The sequence below is a fragment of the Manacus candei genome, unplaced genomic scaffold, assembly GCF_025592945.1.
Source record: "Manacus candei isolate 608988 ecotype Guabito, Panama unplaced genomic scaffold, ASM2559294v1 h1tg000050l, whole genome shotgun sequence".
Lineage (NCBI taxonomy): Eukaryota > Metazoa > Chordata > Aves > Passeriformes > Pipridae > Manacus > Manacus candei.
The window spans coordinates 25,869,891-25,889,869 of NW_026138098.1; the positions used below are offsets into that span (position 1 = coordinate 25,869,891).

General features: G+C 40.0%; 1 protein-coding gene across 1 annotated transcript in view; it reads left to right on the plus strand.

Annotated features, from left to right (window-relative positions):
- Positions 1 to 2,849: 2,849 nt before the first annotated feature.
- Positions 2,850 to 19,979, plus strand: part of RET (ret proto-oncogene) — an 80,453-nt gene continuing 63,323 nt past the window's right edge. Inside the window, exon 1 of the mRNA XM_051800859.1 lies at positions 2,850 to 2,944. Within this exon, the coding sequence (XP_051656819.1) occupies positions 2,899 to 2,944 (46 nt within the window). The 5' untranslated portion in view covers positions 2,850 to 2,898. The remainder of the gene's footprint in view (positions 2,945 to 19,979) is intronic.

Genomic DNA, 19,979 nt, shown 5'->3' on the forward strand with positions numbered 1-19,979 from the left:
AGGACACCTTGCTTTTCTATTCCCCATTTACAAGCACCAATTTTCATTCAGTTTTCAAAAGGCCTCCAGGCAAAGAAACCAAGTGAATGACATGAACGTGTATTTTATGCATATCAGAGCAGAAGTTAGCTGTTGGAAGGAGATGGTTGTTGTAGGCTTGTATTCCTCATGTAAACTCAAGGGCAGATGGTTCACAGCCTGTTTTGGGCCTCTTTAGGGATGTGGAAACCAGGCTGGGCAGGATAGGTTTCATTTTTTTCCCCTGAAGTTTGAATTCTGAGTGGAAAAGTTAAAATGCCTCCATTTTGATAGGCTTTTGTGAGGTTTCAGAGGCGCTGCAGTTATTTTTGCCTTCCATATGGTAGGCTATGTTTCCCGGATGAATTATGTTTCCTCAATATACCATCACTTTTCTTTGTTCACTGTAGAGACTGTAAAGGAGAACAGCTCCATAAAGAATAGTGACCACATTAACATGAGAGAGATCATCACTGTAGTTGGAACAATGAAGACACCAGTATTTAGTTCCTTTCTCATCCAAGTTGGCCAGTTTTTTCCAGGTGTGCTGTGCAAAAGCTATGATCCTCTGAAAATGAATAAATCTGCTTAACTTAAAAGCCTGGAAATCAAATGAAAAAATTATTCTGATGACCTTACTTCTGTTCCTTGTATGACGAACATGATGGCATCTAAAACTGGTTTTAGTGTGCTGGAGCAGAGCCTGAAGTTGGCAGAAGAGTATAGCTTTGGCTTCAGTTGCTGAGATGCCAGAAGAGATTGTAAGTCCTTGAAATTCTTCCAAGAAGTCACTTTGTCCTGGATGGAAACTGGCATTTATCAGTGCAGATGATAGTGGTGTATTTTAGATGGCATCAATATTGATTTGTATACTGCACGAGCTTTTAAATATGATTTAAGATAAAGCTTAGCTTAACGTAAGATGTTTCTCTACAAAGCATTGATTTAATGTTAATGTTTTATATGTTGCTTTCTTTGCTATAGCCTTTCCTTTGGTTTATGGAGACTTCCTCAGTTCCCTCTTTCAGGTGCTTGCAAAAGCCCCACAAATACTTGAGCACGTGAGTAAGTATTCGAAAGTTTAATTTATACTATCTGACAGGCAGCTTCAAATGCAATTAATGGTGGTCATTAGTGTTCATCTCAAATTCATTATTACCCTTCCAGGTGTTTGGACTTGGCTTATTGTTTTCCCACGCCTTATGATGACCATGGGAATGCTTGATGGAGATCTAACAGAAAAGCTGAAATAGGCTAGTTCTTTTACCAGTTCAGTAGGGTGGTTTCTTGTACTTTGCCTCTTACAATGCTGGGTATTGTAAGCAGAGTCCTTACAAGTCTAGAGAGATAATTTCCTATTTGGCTTGTATTTAAATAATCTATAGCAAATCATACTAGGTGCAATGGCACTGAGTATCAATCTACTGTGTGTCTCCTTGCTCTTGCTTGGGCGTTTCAGAGTGTGAAGGCTGGGGAACATCAGCGCTGTAGCTGCTGATCTGTGTCTGCGACTGAATCCTGACGCCCAGTTCTCCGGAGCAGCGCAGCTGTGTGGAGGCAGCATCAGCTTTGGGGAGAGGGGTAGAAAAAACATTTCCCCAGCAGGTTGAAGATGCCCTGAGAGGAGAGAGGCAGGGTTTCCTTCAGCCGGAGTCGCCGCGTCCCCTCCGGAGCCTGCGCGGGCGCGGTGCCGGCGGGCGTTGCGGGGCTGTGCCCGCCCCGTCCCGGGCTCCCCGCGGGCGCTGCGCGGCTGCGGCAGCGGGGCCGTGGCCGGGCGAGGGGCAGGCTCGGCGCTGCGGAGGGTTCGCCGGGCGGAGGCTGCTCCGGCAGCGGCGCAGCGAGTGCTCTGGGCGGTGTTTGCCAGCGGCGGCTTTTTCGGAGTGCTTTTCTCGGCGATCCCGACCTGTTAAAGCGCATTTCTGCTTTGGCTTGGTTAGATTTTTTTTTTTTTTCCCTTTCCCCTCCCGCCTGCGGTTTGAAAGTGGCGTTTCGCCGCTCAGCGAGACGCGTGCGTTCCGGGTTACTTTGGTTGCTTGCCAGGTAGCGCACATCTTTTACAGCATCCTCCCACCATCAAGCAAAAATTGTCTCCTCTCCCAAGGATTAATTATTCAACACGTTTAATGTGTTTGGGGCTGAGGGGGGAGGCGGCCACTCGGGCACATCCTGGTGCCGCAGCGCCTGTCCCCGCTTTGTCTCGCACCTGGTGTGTTTGCGCGGCTCTCCCGCCTTCCTCCCCCTCCAGCCGCCGCCTCCTGCTCCTCCCGCCCGCGCCCCGCTCCCTCCGCGCGGGGCCGGAGTGCACGGGCCGGGGCACCGGGACGCGCACCGGGACCCGGCGGTGCCGCTGCCGCCCGGCCCCGCACCTTGCCCGCGGGGATGCTCGGGGCGGGGCCGGCTCCGCGGGGGCTCCGCGGGCGGGGCGGGGCGGGGGCCGCCCGCCGGGCGGGGCGGCAAGTGCGGGGCGGCCCGGGGAGGAGGGCGGGGGGCTGGCGGGGGCCGGGCGGTGCCGCTGCCCGGTCAGCGCGGGGGGCTCGGCGGCGGGCGCGGCGCAGCCAGCGGGGTTTCGTTGGTGACTTCGCTTCTCCCCGCAGAGCCCGAGAGGCGCCGGCACCACTGAGGGGACGAGGTGCTTTTTCCCGGCCGGTGGCGGCGGGGCGGCACCGGACCCAGGAGGACCGAGGGAAGGACCGGCGGAGAGGCATCCCGGCGCGGGCCGTCCCGTCCCGTCCCTGCCCGGCTCGGCGCTCCCATCGCGGCTCGCTGCCGCCGCCCTGGGCCATGGGCCAGCCCGACTGAGAGCCCGCGGGTCCGTGCGCAGCCCGGCCGGTGCTGCCCGAGCGCCGAGGCGGGGCCGCAGCAGCCCCGGCGCGGGTGAAGATGCTCTCGGCGGGGCGCACGGCGGGAGCCCTCCTCCTCTGCGGGGGTAAGTACCGCCGAGCCCGGCCCCGCGGGAACTTCGCGGAGCTTGGGTGATGGGTGTCACCAGCGCCTGGGTCCGGCTCCGAAGATCTTTCCCAAAATACAGACAAGATATAAATAACCCTAATACGTTTTCTTCTTTTCTTAAGCGCTAAGTTAGAACAGATGTGAGTTTTCTTGTTCTTTAAATTTATGATGTGAAAGGGAAGAATATTAAAGTGTATTCTTATTCTAAGTTTTTAAAACGTTACTCCTTTTCTTTTTTCCTCCTCTCAGAGCTTTTTGTATCATCAGGTAAAATGCGTTTTTGATTGGTAAATGAAAATGACCAGAATATGAAAAGTTACTGAGTTGTAACTTAGATGATGCTATCCACAGATGCCAAGTTTCTAAAGCAAACAGCAAATCCATTATATCTCTTTTTCTTCCATATGGCTTTGTTTGCTGATGGATTTCTGACATTTACATGAATAAATCAAAGTTGTCGTATGGTAGAGAATGTAGTGTAACCTTGCACACCAAAAGTGCTTTTGTGAAAAAAAGCAAAGCCCAAACCAGTCCTGTAGTTCACTAGTTGATTTAACAGTGGATAGAGTGCACTATTAATTCTGTCTTTGTGATATCCCATAAGTGTGTGACTTGTTCCTCCTTGTTATTTTCAAAATAATTATATTAGTTCACACCATTTTAAACTTCTTTCTGTAACTTTCAAATATTATAAAGCTGCTATTTTATTTCATTATTTTGTTTCATTTTTTAATTTCATTTTTTCCTTTAGCACGCTAAAATACTTCAAGTTACCCGTATTCCTTCTCTTCCTAGTACATTATTGTTGAGGCCTGATCTTCATAAAAACTCATTGGTACTGAAATCTAGGATATCTGGTAATAAAATGTGTAGGATATACTGCATCTAAACACTCAGTAAAAAACTAAAATGGGTTGTATCCCAAGACATTTCACTGTCAAGAAGAATTAGCTGTACTTGTATTGCTAATGGATGATCTATCATGCCTACTTTGCTTTTATCTTCGGCAAATCCATTTCCTTTAATGTTTTTGGCAGAATTAGGAGAAATGTAATTTACGCAAGTTCTTCAGCTGGAGGGGTATGTTTTCATTAGCCAAAATGATTCACATGCATTTGCTTGAAGATGATTTTCAGTGTTTTCTGTTTAAGTTGGACAGATGAGCTTACTCCAGTTCATGCTGTGATAGCACAGATTATTGTACATACTTAATTAACTGATGTTTGGAACTCCGAAGCTGCTTTCTCGTAAGTTTTGGGGTTTGGGTTTATTTCATCATTTCCCTTTCAGTTGCACTATGATTAGATTTTACTTTTAGCTGTATGGCTTTATATGAACTACACTCTGAAACTTTCAAGGGGAAAAATTATTCTGTTCTCTATGTGTTCTCCCCACTCAAGATAGATATCTAAACCTTTCTGAGTATCAGACCTCAGCAGTTGAAAATACTCTCAAAGACTTTTTATTATTAAATGTGACCATAAATTGTTAACTCTTGGATCTGTCCATAGTTTGGAGGAATATTATAGGAGTTAATTTGAGTAGGGTAGGCTGCCAAATAGACTTTTTCTATATAACGCTTGCTTATACGTATAATTGCAAATATTTTGTTTATGCTCTCATCTTTGACTTAATTTTTTACTAAAACTATGGGGAAGAAACGTTGTGTACATTTATGCTCACACTTTAGTGTAATTGTATTCACAGTTATTTCCAGAAGTCTAAAATATTAGCAATGTTGTATGGGTGTCTGTTGGTGGAGAAGCACTGTTTCACACTGTTTAGATGTGTGACACTAATTCCTGTTTTATGGAATAAAAGCTGAGTTGACAACAGGGGTAAGATGAGACATTATGTCTTGAAGGTACCAGCAAAATCCCTGCATTCATGGAGTTTCAGTTTAGAAGCAGAGCTATCTTAGGAGTGATGATGCAATCCCCTCATAGGAGGAGGAATGCAGTGAAACTCCAGTGAGCTCCATCCTAGGGGAAAGGCAGAGATTCTTCAGTGGTAACCGTGTCGTGCTCTTGCCAGCTGTTGTGAAGGAATCTCTCTCACCTGGGCAAGACTTCATCATAGAGGATTCCCACCCAAAGTTAACAGGCAGTGATACCCTTGCACTCACCTGTTGTTGGTACATCTTTGGTTTATCTAAATGTGGGGTTTTGGAAAGCTTAAAAGTGCCATAGTTCTTAAAACATGTGCTCACAACAAACCCAAAGGCATTTTACTAAGTAAGCTGGGGTAATCAATCTAGTGAGTGTGCTGTTAGTTGAAAGAATTAGATTTGGTTATTTTGTATTGCTGGGTTTCAAAAAGCACACTGAACCATTTGTTCTGAAGCAGAAAAGTGTAGCCTTGCCGCTTTTGAACCAAAGGTCTCCTGCAGGCACTGGTATTAACATGCAGCAGCCTAGAAATAGTGAAAACAGAAGGAATGTTTCCTCTCAAATTAAGACTTTTGTCTCTTTCATCAATATCAATTAAAAGAAATGCAGGATTTTGTTATGGAATGTGTACATGTGTTTTTCAAAAGTTTCACATCCTGTCAGTTGTAGGGCTTCAGGGTGTTTACTTGCACATCGTGCTGCATGGCTTTTTGGTGCTGGAGTTTTGATTCGTTTCTGAAAGCTCATTGATATCAGAGGAGGACCTTGTTCAGTTAAATGTAAAAAAGAGTGCCTATGGAAAAGGCTTGGTAGGATTTTCTCATCTGGAAAGTAATTTTTGTTATTAAAAGGAATACTTTTGAAGAGATAATTTGTTTTCAGTGAATAAAATAAAGTTTGTAAGCATTATATTTTGCCTATTTCGTAAAATTGGATGGGAAACCTGCTTCTACATGAAAATATTAGGGATCCTACTTCAACAAGTGTGCTCTTGAATACAGATTTTTCAGCTTTTTCTCTGTTTTATTAACTGTGATATGAAACTACTGATGAATGTATCAGTTCTAATATGCATTTAGAATGAATTTGGATCTGTTTGGAATCGATTCTTACAGTATGTTTCCATGCTGCCAGAGTTAATGTTTTATTTTGACCGGTTACAATTTGCAGCAAGTCCTGGCTTAACTCATGTGTCCAGATCAAGGACAGACCAACTGTGCAAATATCAACATTCTTCTCTCCAAAGTTTAGATATTTTGTGTAATATTTGTTTTTCATGATAGTAAATGGATGCTTTCTCTAGGAAAAGAACACCTATGTGATTCTTCCAAAAAAAAAAAAAAAAGAGAAATCTCCTGTGCACTCACACCTACAGATCAAAGCAATGCTGATCAGATCAAATGGTGGAGCACAGACCACTGTCTTGAGCCAGGGACTGGGCTAAGACAGACACAAATTTGTGTGCCTATTTTTTTGATCAGTGCTCTGGTCAGAAAATATATGATCAGTATTTTACTTCTGTTTTATTATAACCCTGACTGCGAGGTAAGGTGAAAGGGAATCTGTGAAGAAATATGAGAGGCTCTTCACTAGATACATGTCTTATTTGAGGAGGATCGAATGGTTATGTGAAAATTTCAGACCTCACCGCTCTTTTTGATAGAAAACAAAGTATAAATTTCAGTGCTTTGGTTCCTTCCTACACTGTTACTTGTCTTTGCCCGGATGTTCAACATCTTACCTGCTGGCTCTTCCCCAGGCACCTCACAGCCTACTGGTGGCACTTGCCCTGTCTGACCACCCTGCTGCTGCCTGCATTGGACCGTGAAACTGCTGCTTCACTCGCACAGGACTGGCTGCAGAGTTCATCCCAGTGCTCCTGTGAACTGCCAGGAAAAGTGCCTGGACCCTTTGTGACCCTCTAAGCTTAGTGGCTCTCCTCATTCTATTCCCTTTCCCAGGTTCCTCACCTTCCAGTTCCTTCACAAATTAAATTTTGCACTGAAGTTCACAACCTGCAGCATTTTGCATTTCACAGAAAGTAATTTACTTTGTTGGTTTTTTTTCTAACTCATGCTAATAGAATCCATATTTGTGTTATATTTAGTTCCCTTGTCATTGTTATGTGCTCCCTTCTGAGGGTATGAGTCAGGGCAATATGTGGTATTGGTGTGATTAATTCTGCCAATCAGTTTGTTGCAGTCTTGGTCTTTGGCTTCATTCAAGAGTTTTGTTACTATCATAAAGACAGTATAAGGGAAATGAATATGAAGATTACAAACCCCCACCATTTTAATGCTTAAAACTCATTTGTTAGGCTTTGATTAGCAGACAAGATTTCTCGTAGCACTAACATAAGCAGTCAGTTTGTATGGCAGTGTGGGTTCTGCACCTGAATGCATCTTGCATATTCAGTAGTGTGTCCACCTTCAGTTTTCCATCTGTATGTCATATTATGGTCTTACATTTTTTTCTTTTACTGAAGCGACAGATATGACTGGTGAGAGCATGTGTATTTTGTTAATTTTCCTTCTGTCCCTTTCCCCTCAGTTTGGCACCTGAAAGGAAGGAAAGGATTTATTGTCTTGTTGCTGTACTTCCATGCTTGGCTGCTGGTCCTGCTCCTCCACAATGCTCTCTTGCCCATAATGCAAAGTAGCAAACACAAATATGCCATGGGTTGGAAAAAATCCGTACCACAGCAGCCTAGTGTTTTCTGGAGAGCCTTGATGTGTAAAGGTCATTTAGAGCCTGTCTGCGGTGAGGAGAGGGTTTGCTTTATTCAGACATTGGCATCCTTCAGCTTTCTGGCAGAACTGTAAGTTGTGCCAGCTGGTGATGGACTGGCAATTGTCTCCTGGTTTTGAAATGTTACAAATTGCCTGTAACAAAATCAACAAATGGGGTGTGTTTGTATTAGTAATAGTAACATTGCAAAGCTTACCTGAACACAGGTGGTAGTTCCCTACGTGAGAGAGGTGGATGTTAAGATCATCCTCTTTCAGGGTTGAGGCACGCTCGTGCTACAGTCTGTTCTTAGCTCTTGCTTTCCACTTTCGTTTGGTTTGGCAGAAGCAAAGCTTAAAAATTCACCAAAATATTCTAAAGAAACTTCAGAATTGTTTATTCTCAAGATGTTTTTTTTAAGACTGTATTACATTTAGGAAAGCAAGCGACTGAAGCATTGCAAGGATAAATACAGCAATTTCTGTGGGAGAAGGGTAGATTTGAGGTTTGCATATTAGTTTGGTTAGATCAGAATTCAAGTTCAGTTAACAGCTGTGTTACAGATTTGCTAATTGTCTCACACTCTCTCTCAGTTTTCTCTAAAGTACCGCCATCAAAAACTTTCTCCTTTGAAGATCATGTGCATTGTTGATTGACTAACACATAATTCCAAACTGGGGCGTATTGGAGCTGATGCAAAGTGGGGAAAGCACACTGGGAAACTTTACAGAATCTCTAGAGCAATGATGCATCAATGAAAAACAGCATCAGAGAAGCTGTAGAATAAAATCTATTCCGAGGCTTTATTTTTACATTGTGATCCTGTCTTTCATCAGTGAGATATATTGGTCTATTCCACAATGTTTTGGCAAAGTCATTTTGAACCTTTTGATGAATTTTCATGTTGATACGCTGCTAGTTAATAAGGTTATTGAGAAAGTTTTTGTTAATAAAACAATAAGTCAGCTGAAGTGTGAATAGCCAGAGGTATTTTGCTCCTTTGGGAGTTCACCTTTTTTAAAAGGTATCCGAAGCGATCCCTTTTTTCCCCACATGAGGAAAACACAAAACTGGTTTTGTTAAAGATTACTTCATAGAAGTAGAGGAACAGTTTCAGATTTCTAGATCTTGAAATGAGGCCATAAACATGCCAGGCACATTTTTACTTATGAGATGCCATGTAAATCTGCTGAAGCGAAGATGATCATCAGCGCTTTAGAGCTTAAGGGAAAATTGGTGCGATTGCTTTTAAAAAAAAAAAAAAGGGGATTGGAAAATTTGCTGGGGTAACACTGCCAAAAATGTTGTTTGACTGAATTACTTTAGAAATTTGGCTGATTGTAAATCAGGTGATTGTAAAAAGAAAATGGATATATGACTCTTAATGGCTGTCTAATGGCTTTTCAGTGTATGCCTTTAGAAAACTAATTAAACAATATATTTAACTGATATAACAAAGTTGCTTGTGTTGCTGTAATGGGTGGTTGTTTTTTTTTCTTTAGTGTCCATTATGGCTTTCTTGTAAGTGAGACAAATTTCAATCTTAGATAATAAAATTAAATCTAGGTTTTTCTCCTAATTCAGAGACACCAGGTTTTCTGATATGGGCAATTCCATTATCTGTTCTTTTCACATGTGAAATGGCAAAACTCGTATTGACATCAGTAGACAAGAATTTCACATATCTCTGAAACCTCTTAAAGACTAATTTTGCTACTGAATTAGAGCAAGCATCCAGTAGTCCTATCAGTGCCATTCCAAAAGGGGTTTGGAGATGAGACTTAAATCCTCCCAGTGGCTTAAGGACACAAAGTTGGTATTGCAAAATGTAGATGCATAATTGTGGATAGTTCTTTACCATTCTTACATCAAGAGCTGATACTTTCAGACTGGCCCCTAACACAGATGGTGCAGAGCAGCTCCCCTTGACTCCCTTAAGAGGTGATAGTTCTGCACTGGTTGGCTTCTGGAGGTTTTTGGCATTTGTTGATAAGTTTGCCTTCCATATTGCAATATCTAATGTGGACTTTAAAAAGTATTTCTGTGCAAAGAGAAATAAGAATGTAAGAAATATCAATGGTTCACAAAATGTTGGTGAGAATGGATTGGATTCACTAGGTTATCTTCTCCACCCTGTGCCACTGTGTTGCTGAAAAATTACCTCTCATGTTGAAAACAGCTCTTTTGTGTTGCTGCTGTGCATTTGAGGGGAAGGTACTGACAGCCAGTATTCCTGCTTGGTCAAGAAGGAGGGTAACAATTTAGATTAGTACAAATAAAATGGAATATAAAGAAAAGCTATGGTTTCCTGAAATTTAGCCCATAACAGTCTATGGCTTTAAAAAGCTGATTTAAAACAAACAAACAAACAAATAAATAAATAATTTCTATTTGGGTGGGAATACCCAGTATAGAGTGATTAATACATATGTTTATGACGGTCAGTCATCTCAGAGTAGCAGAGGGTTTGCAATGTGTATGTACTCTAGGGCAGCAATCAGACTTTCTTTTACACAGAATAAAAGCAGGCACTGGGAAATTATATGAACACATATTGCCAAATTGTTTTGTCCAAGACTGTAAGTTGAAACAGTGCTCTTCATGAAATCTAAATAATAGGGAGGGGGAAGAAAGAGATACAAAAAATTCTCATCAGGAAAAGGCTTAAAGTTTTGATTTTACAAGGAAAAGAAGTTTATTTTCCAGGAAAAAAACCCCAAAAATTCAAATGGGGAGTAAGGGAATGGGAGTGGATTTCAGTAGAGGGCATTAAATGTTATGTGAAGTTGCACTGTGATGATTGGGATGTTCTGAAAGGACCTTTGGAGAAAGTATCCAATGCTGATTATTAATAACAGAAAAGTGCTGCTTTGGCACCTCCAGTATGAAAACGTAATTTTGTAAAGCATTTTAACAGAGCTTTCTCCCATCTCTGAAGTGCTTAGGCATATGTTTAGGTTTATCCTGTATCAGCAAAATGCTTTAGACTGAGACTGCTGCATCAAAGCCCTGTAAAGAATTGCACAGCACTTCCCAAAGTTAAAACTCTGGCAGTACATTCAAGTGCCAAATGTCTCTTTGCTACCATTTGATGTCAAGTTCCCCTTTCCTGGTGTGTGCCCAGTCTAACAACTGGCATGGCTCCGAGGTGCAGGTTTCCCTGTTGTGTGACTAAGATATGACAAGTCAGAATAACATCTCAAACTTCTTTTGCTGTGTGCAAAATACAAAGACTCACCCAATTTGGGAGCTGCATGTGCTACTACTCAGGCATGTAGGTGAGGTTAGCTTGCACAGAACTCTGTATTGCCTTAGTTTACAATATCAAGGCTGGTTTGTTTAGAGCTAATTTGGATAGCTTTGTACTCCCTTGTCACCTGAGGTTTAGGTACAGTGTTCCTGACTGCTTCCTCTATGTGACTAAGGTACACATTTGAGATACTTTTCACTGACAGCATGAACAAAGTTGTGTGTGTATATATATAGAGAGAGAATGATTTATTTAACTGGATAGTTTTAATAGGTAGCTTTTTTAATAGTCTAACTTCCCTGAGTTAGACCAAGTAGGATGTCCTTAAAGCTTTCTATACGACTGTGGTTTCTGTGAACTCTAGATATTTGGCAATGGTTTCTGGGGCTACCTTGGCTCTCTCATGCTGCTTTTGAACCGTGAGTTATATAGTAGGTACCCTGTTTATTTTGATAGTCAAAGTGCCTTTAAAAAGAGAAGCAAATATAAAAGAACTGTGATTATCTGTTACTGCTTTTGAGCAATTCTGGATAGAGCTTTCTCTAGATGAGCCTGTGGACATCAATGAAATAAAAGGAGGAAGATGATTTCTGTAAAATGGCTCATCCCAGTTGCAATTATAAAAAGAAAAGAAAAAAAGCAATGGGAATGTTTAAATTTTGGGTTTGAACATACACGTTTTGAAGTAATGAAGAGGAAACAATATGGCTGTAATATAAATTTTATTGCACATTTCAATTCAGCATTGCTGACGTGCTCTGAAAGAAAAAGCATTTTAAACAGTTTTATTGCTTTGGTAAACTTTTGCCTTTGGGAAGATCAGAAAAGTTGTCCTAAGTTGCTTTGCTAAGGACTTTTTGGCTAGTGAGAGAGTTTCTAACATACATTTTCCAGATTTTTTTTGTACTTAGAAAAGGAGAGAGAAAACCCCCAAACATTTAGAACTTAGCTTCTGTAGATCCAGCAACAAGCAGGATATCTTAAGAGACTGCGATAGATCACCTATAAAAGCTCTGTAAAGACCAGAAACCTTTATAAAATTATTTTTCCTTATACTATTGAGGAATTTAAGTGAGCCTGTTGTTGGGAAAAGGGTCTTTATTTAACTGTTTATTTTCTTAGATTTCAGTCTAATAAAATTTGAAATGAAAATTGGACCAAAAATTTAAAGGCAGTAAATAGCTTAAGAAAATAAGTAACAATGGCAAGCCCAAGGTTTTACTTCTTGCCTTTTTTTGTGCTCCCCTACCCCTCTTGCCCTTTTTTTTAATTTTTTTTTAATCTGGCCACAAAAGACTATTTTCGTTTGTGTTTGTATAACTTTTCCAATAATTTATTAAGCCTTGTCTCCTGGGATCATGCAGTTAGGTGTCAGTTTTTCACTTTATGGAAAACATTCTGTCCTCTGTCTTTGCACAGGCCCTTTTGGGTTAGCCATCCTACGTAACTGACAGTTAGAAAGCAAATTAAAAGAATCTGTATTAGTCTCTACTTTGGCATTTTAGAATATATTTGTCCACAACACAACTTCTGGGAGACAATACAGGAAATGTAGGTTATTTAAGTATTTAGATTGGTAAGCACAAACTCAGTTTAGCTTGAATATAGTAGTTACACGTGTCAGAATAATCAGGAGACTGGTAACAAGGACTTAATTTATAAAATGTTCTATTGCTGAAGAATCCTTATGGCAAATGATTTTTTTCTCTTTCCACTGGTAATCCTTGGTGATGGTGATAATGTAAGAATTACTACACAGAGTCACACTAAAAATTCACCTAGCACAGTAGTTTATTTCCTGGTGATGCCTGGAGTATCCGATTTTGAATGGTGCATTTTGGCCTTCATACTTCTTGGAATGCAAAGGGAAATAACAAGAGCTTTGGGAATGCTGGTTTTGAAGAAAAATAGAAATGATTGGCAATATTTATTCACAGAGAACAGAGTTCAAATTTTTCAGTTTATGCAGAAATATTGTAAAGATGGATGTAATTGTGGAAATGACACATGAGACATAACAAATGATATAAGGAAAGCATTTTGGTAGCAAGGGGCTGCAGGAATCTCTCGTCTGAAGTCACTGTGGGATTTCTGTTACTTGAGAGGATCTTAAGAATGGGTGGGACAGCAATGTATTGATTTATTGTATTGGTTATGTGTAATTGATCCTACCTTGGATGGGTTGGATGACTTCTCTTGGAAACTTTTGACTTCATCTTACAGTTTTGTGCTTAAGGTATAAGAAATAGGACAAATGCAGCTTTTGAATGTCTGCTGAAGTTAATGCCTGGTATCTGATCAATCAGGGCTCTTAGGATGTGATAACTTGTGTCTGCAGTTAATGTAATTTGAGAGTTGATAGCAAAATACTTACGTTCTTAATCATCAACAACTGAATAGGCAGGAGTTAGATGCCTTTGATATCAAGATGAGCTTTTGGCGTTTCTGGTTTTCAGAATATCCCCGGGGATGTATTTGATATGTGGTGGTCTTTGTCTTCTCAAAAATCGAGTTCTAATACCATGCTCAGCATTCTCAAATCCCAGGCAATGATCTGGGGACCTCACACTGGCACTGAGCATTTCCAATTAGGGCCTTGAAAAATCTATGTACATATGGCCTAACCTTGTCACCCAGAAGAATTAAGAGTGCTCTTTTCTTTAGACAAAAAGGGAAATGCATTGGAGAGATGATGTTTGTTGAAGTAGACACAGGATTTGATGATCCATTTTCTTAAGAGTTAAACTGGATTTATGTTTTGGTAGGCTGTTCTTATTAAATGAGAATTTAATGATAGCAGAAAGACCATGAAAAAAATCAGCACTGGGGTTATAACTCTACTTGTCGGCATCATCCACTCTGAATCCTAAATTGCAATTGCCAGGCCCGTTTATCTGTCCTTGTCTTCTGCTGCTGAGATCTCCTCATTTTATCAATGAAATGCTTTGTTAGATTTTAATCTCTGAAGACCTGCAGCCTGTTTATTTCCATTGTTTCACAGTTAGCATTTTCCACTGCAGTAATGTATTCACTGTAGTTTTGCATTTTCCATTTCAGTGTTTATGTTTCAATGTGCTTAACTTAAAGTGGGGCTTGGGGCATGAGCTACTCAACCACTGTTGGCTGGCAGCATTGGTCTCATGGAAGGAACTGAGAATAAGGTCTTTTACAAAATAAAACTCTGGGGGAATATGGTGCAATTCTGTAATGTTATCCTATTCCCCATTCTGAGAAGATTTTTGTTTACCCTCTCTGTACCAGCGTGGCATAACAATAGGTTGTATCCCATTCTGAATGCAAGAAAGAGGCAGGAAATCACTATGAAGAGAGACTATTATTCCTCCTTTCCAAGGACTGAATTCAATCCTAGTTAGTCTTGATTTGAAGCAGAATTGTTACCTTGTCACCTCTTCTGGCATTTGGACAGAAACCTACAAATGTGTGGAACTGCCATTGAAAATGAAATTGCACTGGGCTATGTGATTACCTTTCCAAATGTCCTGATAGAGAGTGCAGACACTGTCACAGCATCTGTGATTGTTTAGACATGTGATTTGGTCTGGGAGGAATGTTTTGTTTGGATTTTTTCCACATTTAACTTTTGAATAGCTTGTGAGTCCAATCGGTCTCGCAATAGAATGAAAACCTTAACTCTTTTTACATTCATTAGAAAGATAGGAAGGAGCATTATTGTCACAGAGGTGATTTGGAGAAACTGCAGAACACCTCCAGAACACCTCATCTTTCCCTTTTCATGACAGACACCTTTCTAGCAGCTTTAATTGTGACTGCTCTTAGATATCACTAGATAATAGGTGTAGATGTATCCCTGTATCAGGGAGTATATTGCCTAAAGTGGTAACAACACTGAAGTTTTTTGTGCAAAGGCCTGCCTTTACCTTTTTTTGTTAAAAGCCCTCATGTATCTAGGGTTGACCAGAGTTCCAAAATATAACGCTGCTTAGAAAGAATGAGCTTAACAAAAAAGTTGTCAATGAAAGAATAAATTAAAAATAAAATAATAAAAAAAAAAACCCACAATGAAACTAATTCAGTTACTACACTCCAGCTTCTGTGCCCGTCTTACTTGCCTGGAGAAATTCCAGAAAAGTGGGTGTTAAAATGCTAGTTTCTTTTCTGTTCCTAATGTCAGTTATACTGGATGAGGGAAAACAGACTGAAGCTTAGGGAAAATCAGGAAACTGTCAATGCAGAAGTACTATCTAAAGCAGAATGGGCAAGATTTTCATATAATGGTTCACTAGTGTGTTTAAAGGGGTCATAGTCTTTTCTGGCATCACCTAATGAAGACTGATTTTTTTCACCTAGTTTTCAGGTAACCTGTGGACTGTAAAGTAATTAAAACAAGAATGAAACTGCCACTATTATGAATGGTGGGCTTGTTTCTTTTAAAGATGCTATACTTGATTCTGGAGAGCACATTGAGACTAGTTTTCATTCCTTCTGACGTGGTAACTTTTCCCAACATGAAGTAATGAAAGACAAATTTGGTGACAATTTCCAGGGTTTGTAAATTACTTTGGAATAAGAGCTGTAAAAGGGAGGGGTTTTTCCATTTATTTCAATGCAACATTAACACTGAAGTGTTAGTCAAAGATCATCTAGAATATCACACAAATTTTTCAGGGACTCTCTGTTTTAAGTATCTACTGCTGGTTTTTAATAACAAGATATTATATGGTGATATATGAAGTGGGAGGTTCACATAAAATAAGTATACTAGAAATTCCACATGGACTGTTTTGCTGATTTTTATCTCGCTAAATAATGATCCTGTTATTTTGCAAATGCTAGTGGAGAACCAGGTGCATTACAGGTGCTTTCCATTTTCAGGAGTCCGTGTTTCTCATTATAAAATTGAGTCAATTTATTGTCAAGTACACAGATAAATATGTGCAAGTTTATTTGGTTTTACTCTCTCTGGAGTAGTGTTTCTCAAACTATGGTTTAGTTCAGTACATGTTTGACAGATGCTGGTGGTCTTTGTCTCCATGTCAGTGTTGCTGTATTGTGCCTCCAGCAGCTCAGTATCCATGGGAAAATAGGTTAGGTTTTGATCACTGGTTGCTGAACTGTAGGCCTCTGATGGACTGTCAACCACAGTAAAGATCTGAGAAGCTTTATTAAACAACTGTTTCAGTAGTGCTTGCAATTAAGGCCTCGATGATAAACATGCATGTTGTCCTAAAAAGAGCATGAGGATTGAGAGATACAAAATGCAGGAACCCCTCTTGTGGGTGACAATATAACAAAATTTTTGTTAAACAATTTTGAATACACAGCTAGTCCTCTTTTTTTTTTCCTCTCTTTTCTCAATTATACATATATATGTGTGTAAAAATAACAAACCAGTCGAAGAAAAAAGTCAAAGCAAACAAAAGCCTCTGACTGTCAAATGCCTTGAGGCTGCTATTCTTAAGGCACAGAAGAAGACTAAAGTAACTTTCTGAAACAATGGACATTTTCATTATAGGAGGCTTAAAAATATGTTCAAAAATAAACTTAGAATCAAGCCTTCTTCAGAATATTAAAGGTTTATCTGGCCTGTCTGCAGCTGTCAGGTTACTTGGTCTGTTTAAATAAAATTTGTAAAGTAGGGATTAGTCTACTGGATCTGTAAGGTAAGGATTTCCCCTTTGTACACTTAGGCCTGTCAGATCTGGTTTGGGCACTGATGTCATACTTAATATATTATACTTTAACAGCAGTTGATGAACATCTATTCTTATCAGCAAAGCTGTCAGGTGAGAAAGGGAGAAATGGGCATTTCACATCTTACTGTCACATCTCCCAGCAGTTGTAGTATTCAGCCCTGCTTCCCTCACACTTGGTATGCAGAATGAATGAGGCTGTTTTAGTATGACTTCTGTTTTTATAGTTAGCTGAACTTTGAAATTGTCTCCTAAATCATCCTTGCCAATAGCATTAACTACCCCTTTGCTGGTAGTCAGAGATTATTCTACAGTAAGTTAAAGGGTAACTCATCTTCTTTTGTGATGACAGGAAACATGGAGGGATGTAAAAGATAATGGCTAATTCAAAGCAGAGCACTCCACTCTGCTTCTGGAAATCCATCAACTGCATTCAAACACGGATCTGAAATTTTGCAACAAACTTGGAAAGCTCTTTCCTTTTTGCTGCTTCAGTAAATTGTTATCTGGTGGAGGATGATGCAGATGCCCTTGAATTATAATGCCTTTCATTACGAAGGGGTGAATTGCACATTAGCCTGGCATTCAGAATCCTGGAGGATTCAACTGCTGTGCTTTTACTGCTTCAAAAAGGTAAAAGAGAGATGCAAAGTAGATAAATTATGTGGTATTAAAGAAAGGTCTATCCTTCCTTCTCCTTTTGCAGTACCAAACCCCTGAAAATAGATCATTTAAAAATGTACTCATGCAGAGATGAGTCATCCCAGCTGTATGACTGGACCAGGTAGTGAGGTGACAGGGGCAGGTGGAGCACAGGAACAGCAGGTGAATTGATCCTTGAGTAAACACCTGTGTTTACTTTTTTAAGATTTTCTTGTTAAAGACAGCTGCAGCAAAGGAACAAGAAAAATCTAATGTAATAACAAGCTATAGAAGGATATTTCAGAGAGTTACTTTTTTCAGAAACAAATGGTATCTAGCTCTCTTCAGTGGCAGTTCCATCCGTACTTCTCTGTTCATCACCTGGGTTGCTTCTGGTACGCAAAATCCTGTTGTGTTTGACAGTCAGATTGTTGCTGCTGTTATTAGCTGTTTCAAAGAAATGACATTTTTTTACTGCAGATGTGTGTGTGTGTTTGGGCGGGGTGTTGGGATCAAGAAAACATTCCTGCTAAATCAAGAGCATTATGTCTTCATTTACTGTGTTCTTCTGGAGCAAGGCATCTTGTAAGACCTTGAGCAAAAACTATGAAAATTCAGGATCAGACTGTTCGCTGGTGGGGAAACATGGACTGGTTTGAGACGGGCAACTCCCTTTTTAAACACTCCAAAAACCTTAGGAAACAGTGGGTCTGAGACAAATTTAAAGACAGCTCTCTGTTCTGAGAGGCTCTGTTTGGAGACAGGGGGAAAAAGACTAGATTCTTCTGTTACAACCACTCTTAATCTTTGAGTATAGAAGTAATTTGTTTAGGCAGCATTTACGTATGGCATTCAAAAACACTATAAAAATTATGAAGTAGATTGGTTTTGTTAGACTATGATTATTCACAACTCTTGAAATGTGTCATGTACCACAAAGCATTTTTAATTTCCTGAGAACAATGCAACTTAAGATACCTTTCTTCATGAGGCCATTTGATTTATTAGAAAACTGCTAGATCCATGCATCACAGACTGTGTTGTGATGATTGTTGTGTACCATTTCTACTGTGAAAACGGGAGAAGTGTGGTAGTGTGTTAAATTGTTGATGTACATTTTAACATGCCATATATATGTCTCTATACAAGGCCTGTTGAAGAAAAATAAAGGAAATATTCAATGCCATCCTTCCACTGTCATTGTAAAGCAGAGTAGGAGTTGCCTTACTAAAGTGTTCTGTCTTCCTTTGCTACCACGTGCAAAAGAGATTTATTGAAAGTAGAGAAAACAACACTGATGAGAGAAACAGACTTACAGTGAAAGCCATTATCACAATATAGCTACACTGTTTAGCAAACACCTTATGGAAGACAATACAATGTGCCAGCAAGGCTGCTTTTATTCTCCAGTATTTCTTTACAAGCTAATCGACAGTGTGCTTGATAAAATTAATCTTGTTATGATAGATGTATTTCCATTACAAGTAAATTTTACTAAATGGCTTAATTTATTTCATTTATTCCTTACAAAGTCAATATGATACTTGAGAATCAAGCAGTTCTTTGATGTCAGTGTGCTAAATGATTAAGGGGGCAAAATAAATAAATGAACGAGTAGGAAATAAGAGAGCCATCTACCAAAAAGAGTTTAAATTTTGTCCAAACATTGACAAGCACTGCTGCCTTCAGAGGGCTTGGACCAATTCCTATGACTCACACCCTTAAGAAAAAAAAATTAAACAATTTAAAAGTACCTGAACATTTGCATCCACAACCTTATTGTCTGTGATAAATCAGGGAAGGATATTTTGCACAAAGCTATTGTCCGAAAAGTTTATAGCTGTTTAATGAAACAAGTAGTTGGTATACTTTTGGTGCAAGGATGTACCTTTTTTTCCAGATAATATGCTTGCATGATACTGACTTGCAGTACGGTTCAGGCGTTTTTATTGGCATCTTTCATGATTTATGGCTTGCTGAGTGACATTTTATTTCCTACTCAAGGTAGTAACAGCTTGGAGTATTCAATTAATCACTTTTATAAGTAAAACTGATGCACTGGATATTTATAGAGCAATTTTCAGGCCAGGGTCCTTGAGATATCCAAATTACCAAGAGAAAACCATGTGGATGAACACAGCCTAGTGCATGCAGATACATATGAGCCAGCAAGGATTAAAGGAGGGGGCTGTAGCTGTAATGTCTAGACTAGCATTTGTGACTGCTAATACACTGCTAATATGGGTCTGTTTTTTCAAACAGAGGTGTTCAAAGGGAGCTTAAGGTCCATTATGAGTTTTCCTCCTGTGACAGAAGAGAAATAACTTTGGATAGGATCAGGCTTTGTGGATTTCAGCTGCAAAACTCTCATTAAGTTTCATTTCACCTTTTGTGTTGGTTTTGAGACCCTGTCAGAATTTCATTTGGCACAGAGAGAGCAGTAAGTTCATTGAAGAAACACGGAGTTTTAGAAACCATAATTGCTTTTACAGTCTGCTGGTGTGTAGCCTGGCAGGACAAGTGTCTCTGTCCAAAGGCTCTGTAGTTCATATCCCTGCATTCGTGATTAGATTTAATTTCTTAATAAAAACATTAAGTGTGGTTTAGGGAAAACATTGCAGTGAGATGATTAGTGATGGAATGAAAATACATGCTCTTACTGGAAATCAAGTGCTTTCCTCTGACTTTAAGGCATACAGTGATGAATATGCCACTGCTAATGTGCATTTTTCACTCAGCCTTAGAAGAAGAGGAACACTGAAGTGAATATGTGAATATAAATGCCCTAGAAAGAAAACGAGGTATCTGAAGGGAGGTTTGTTCATATTTTGG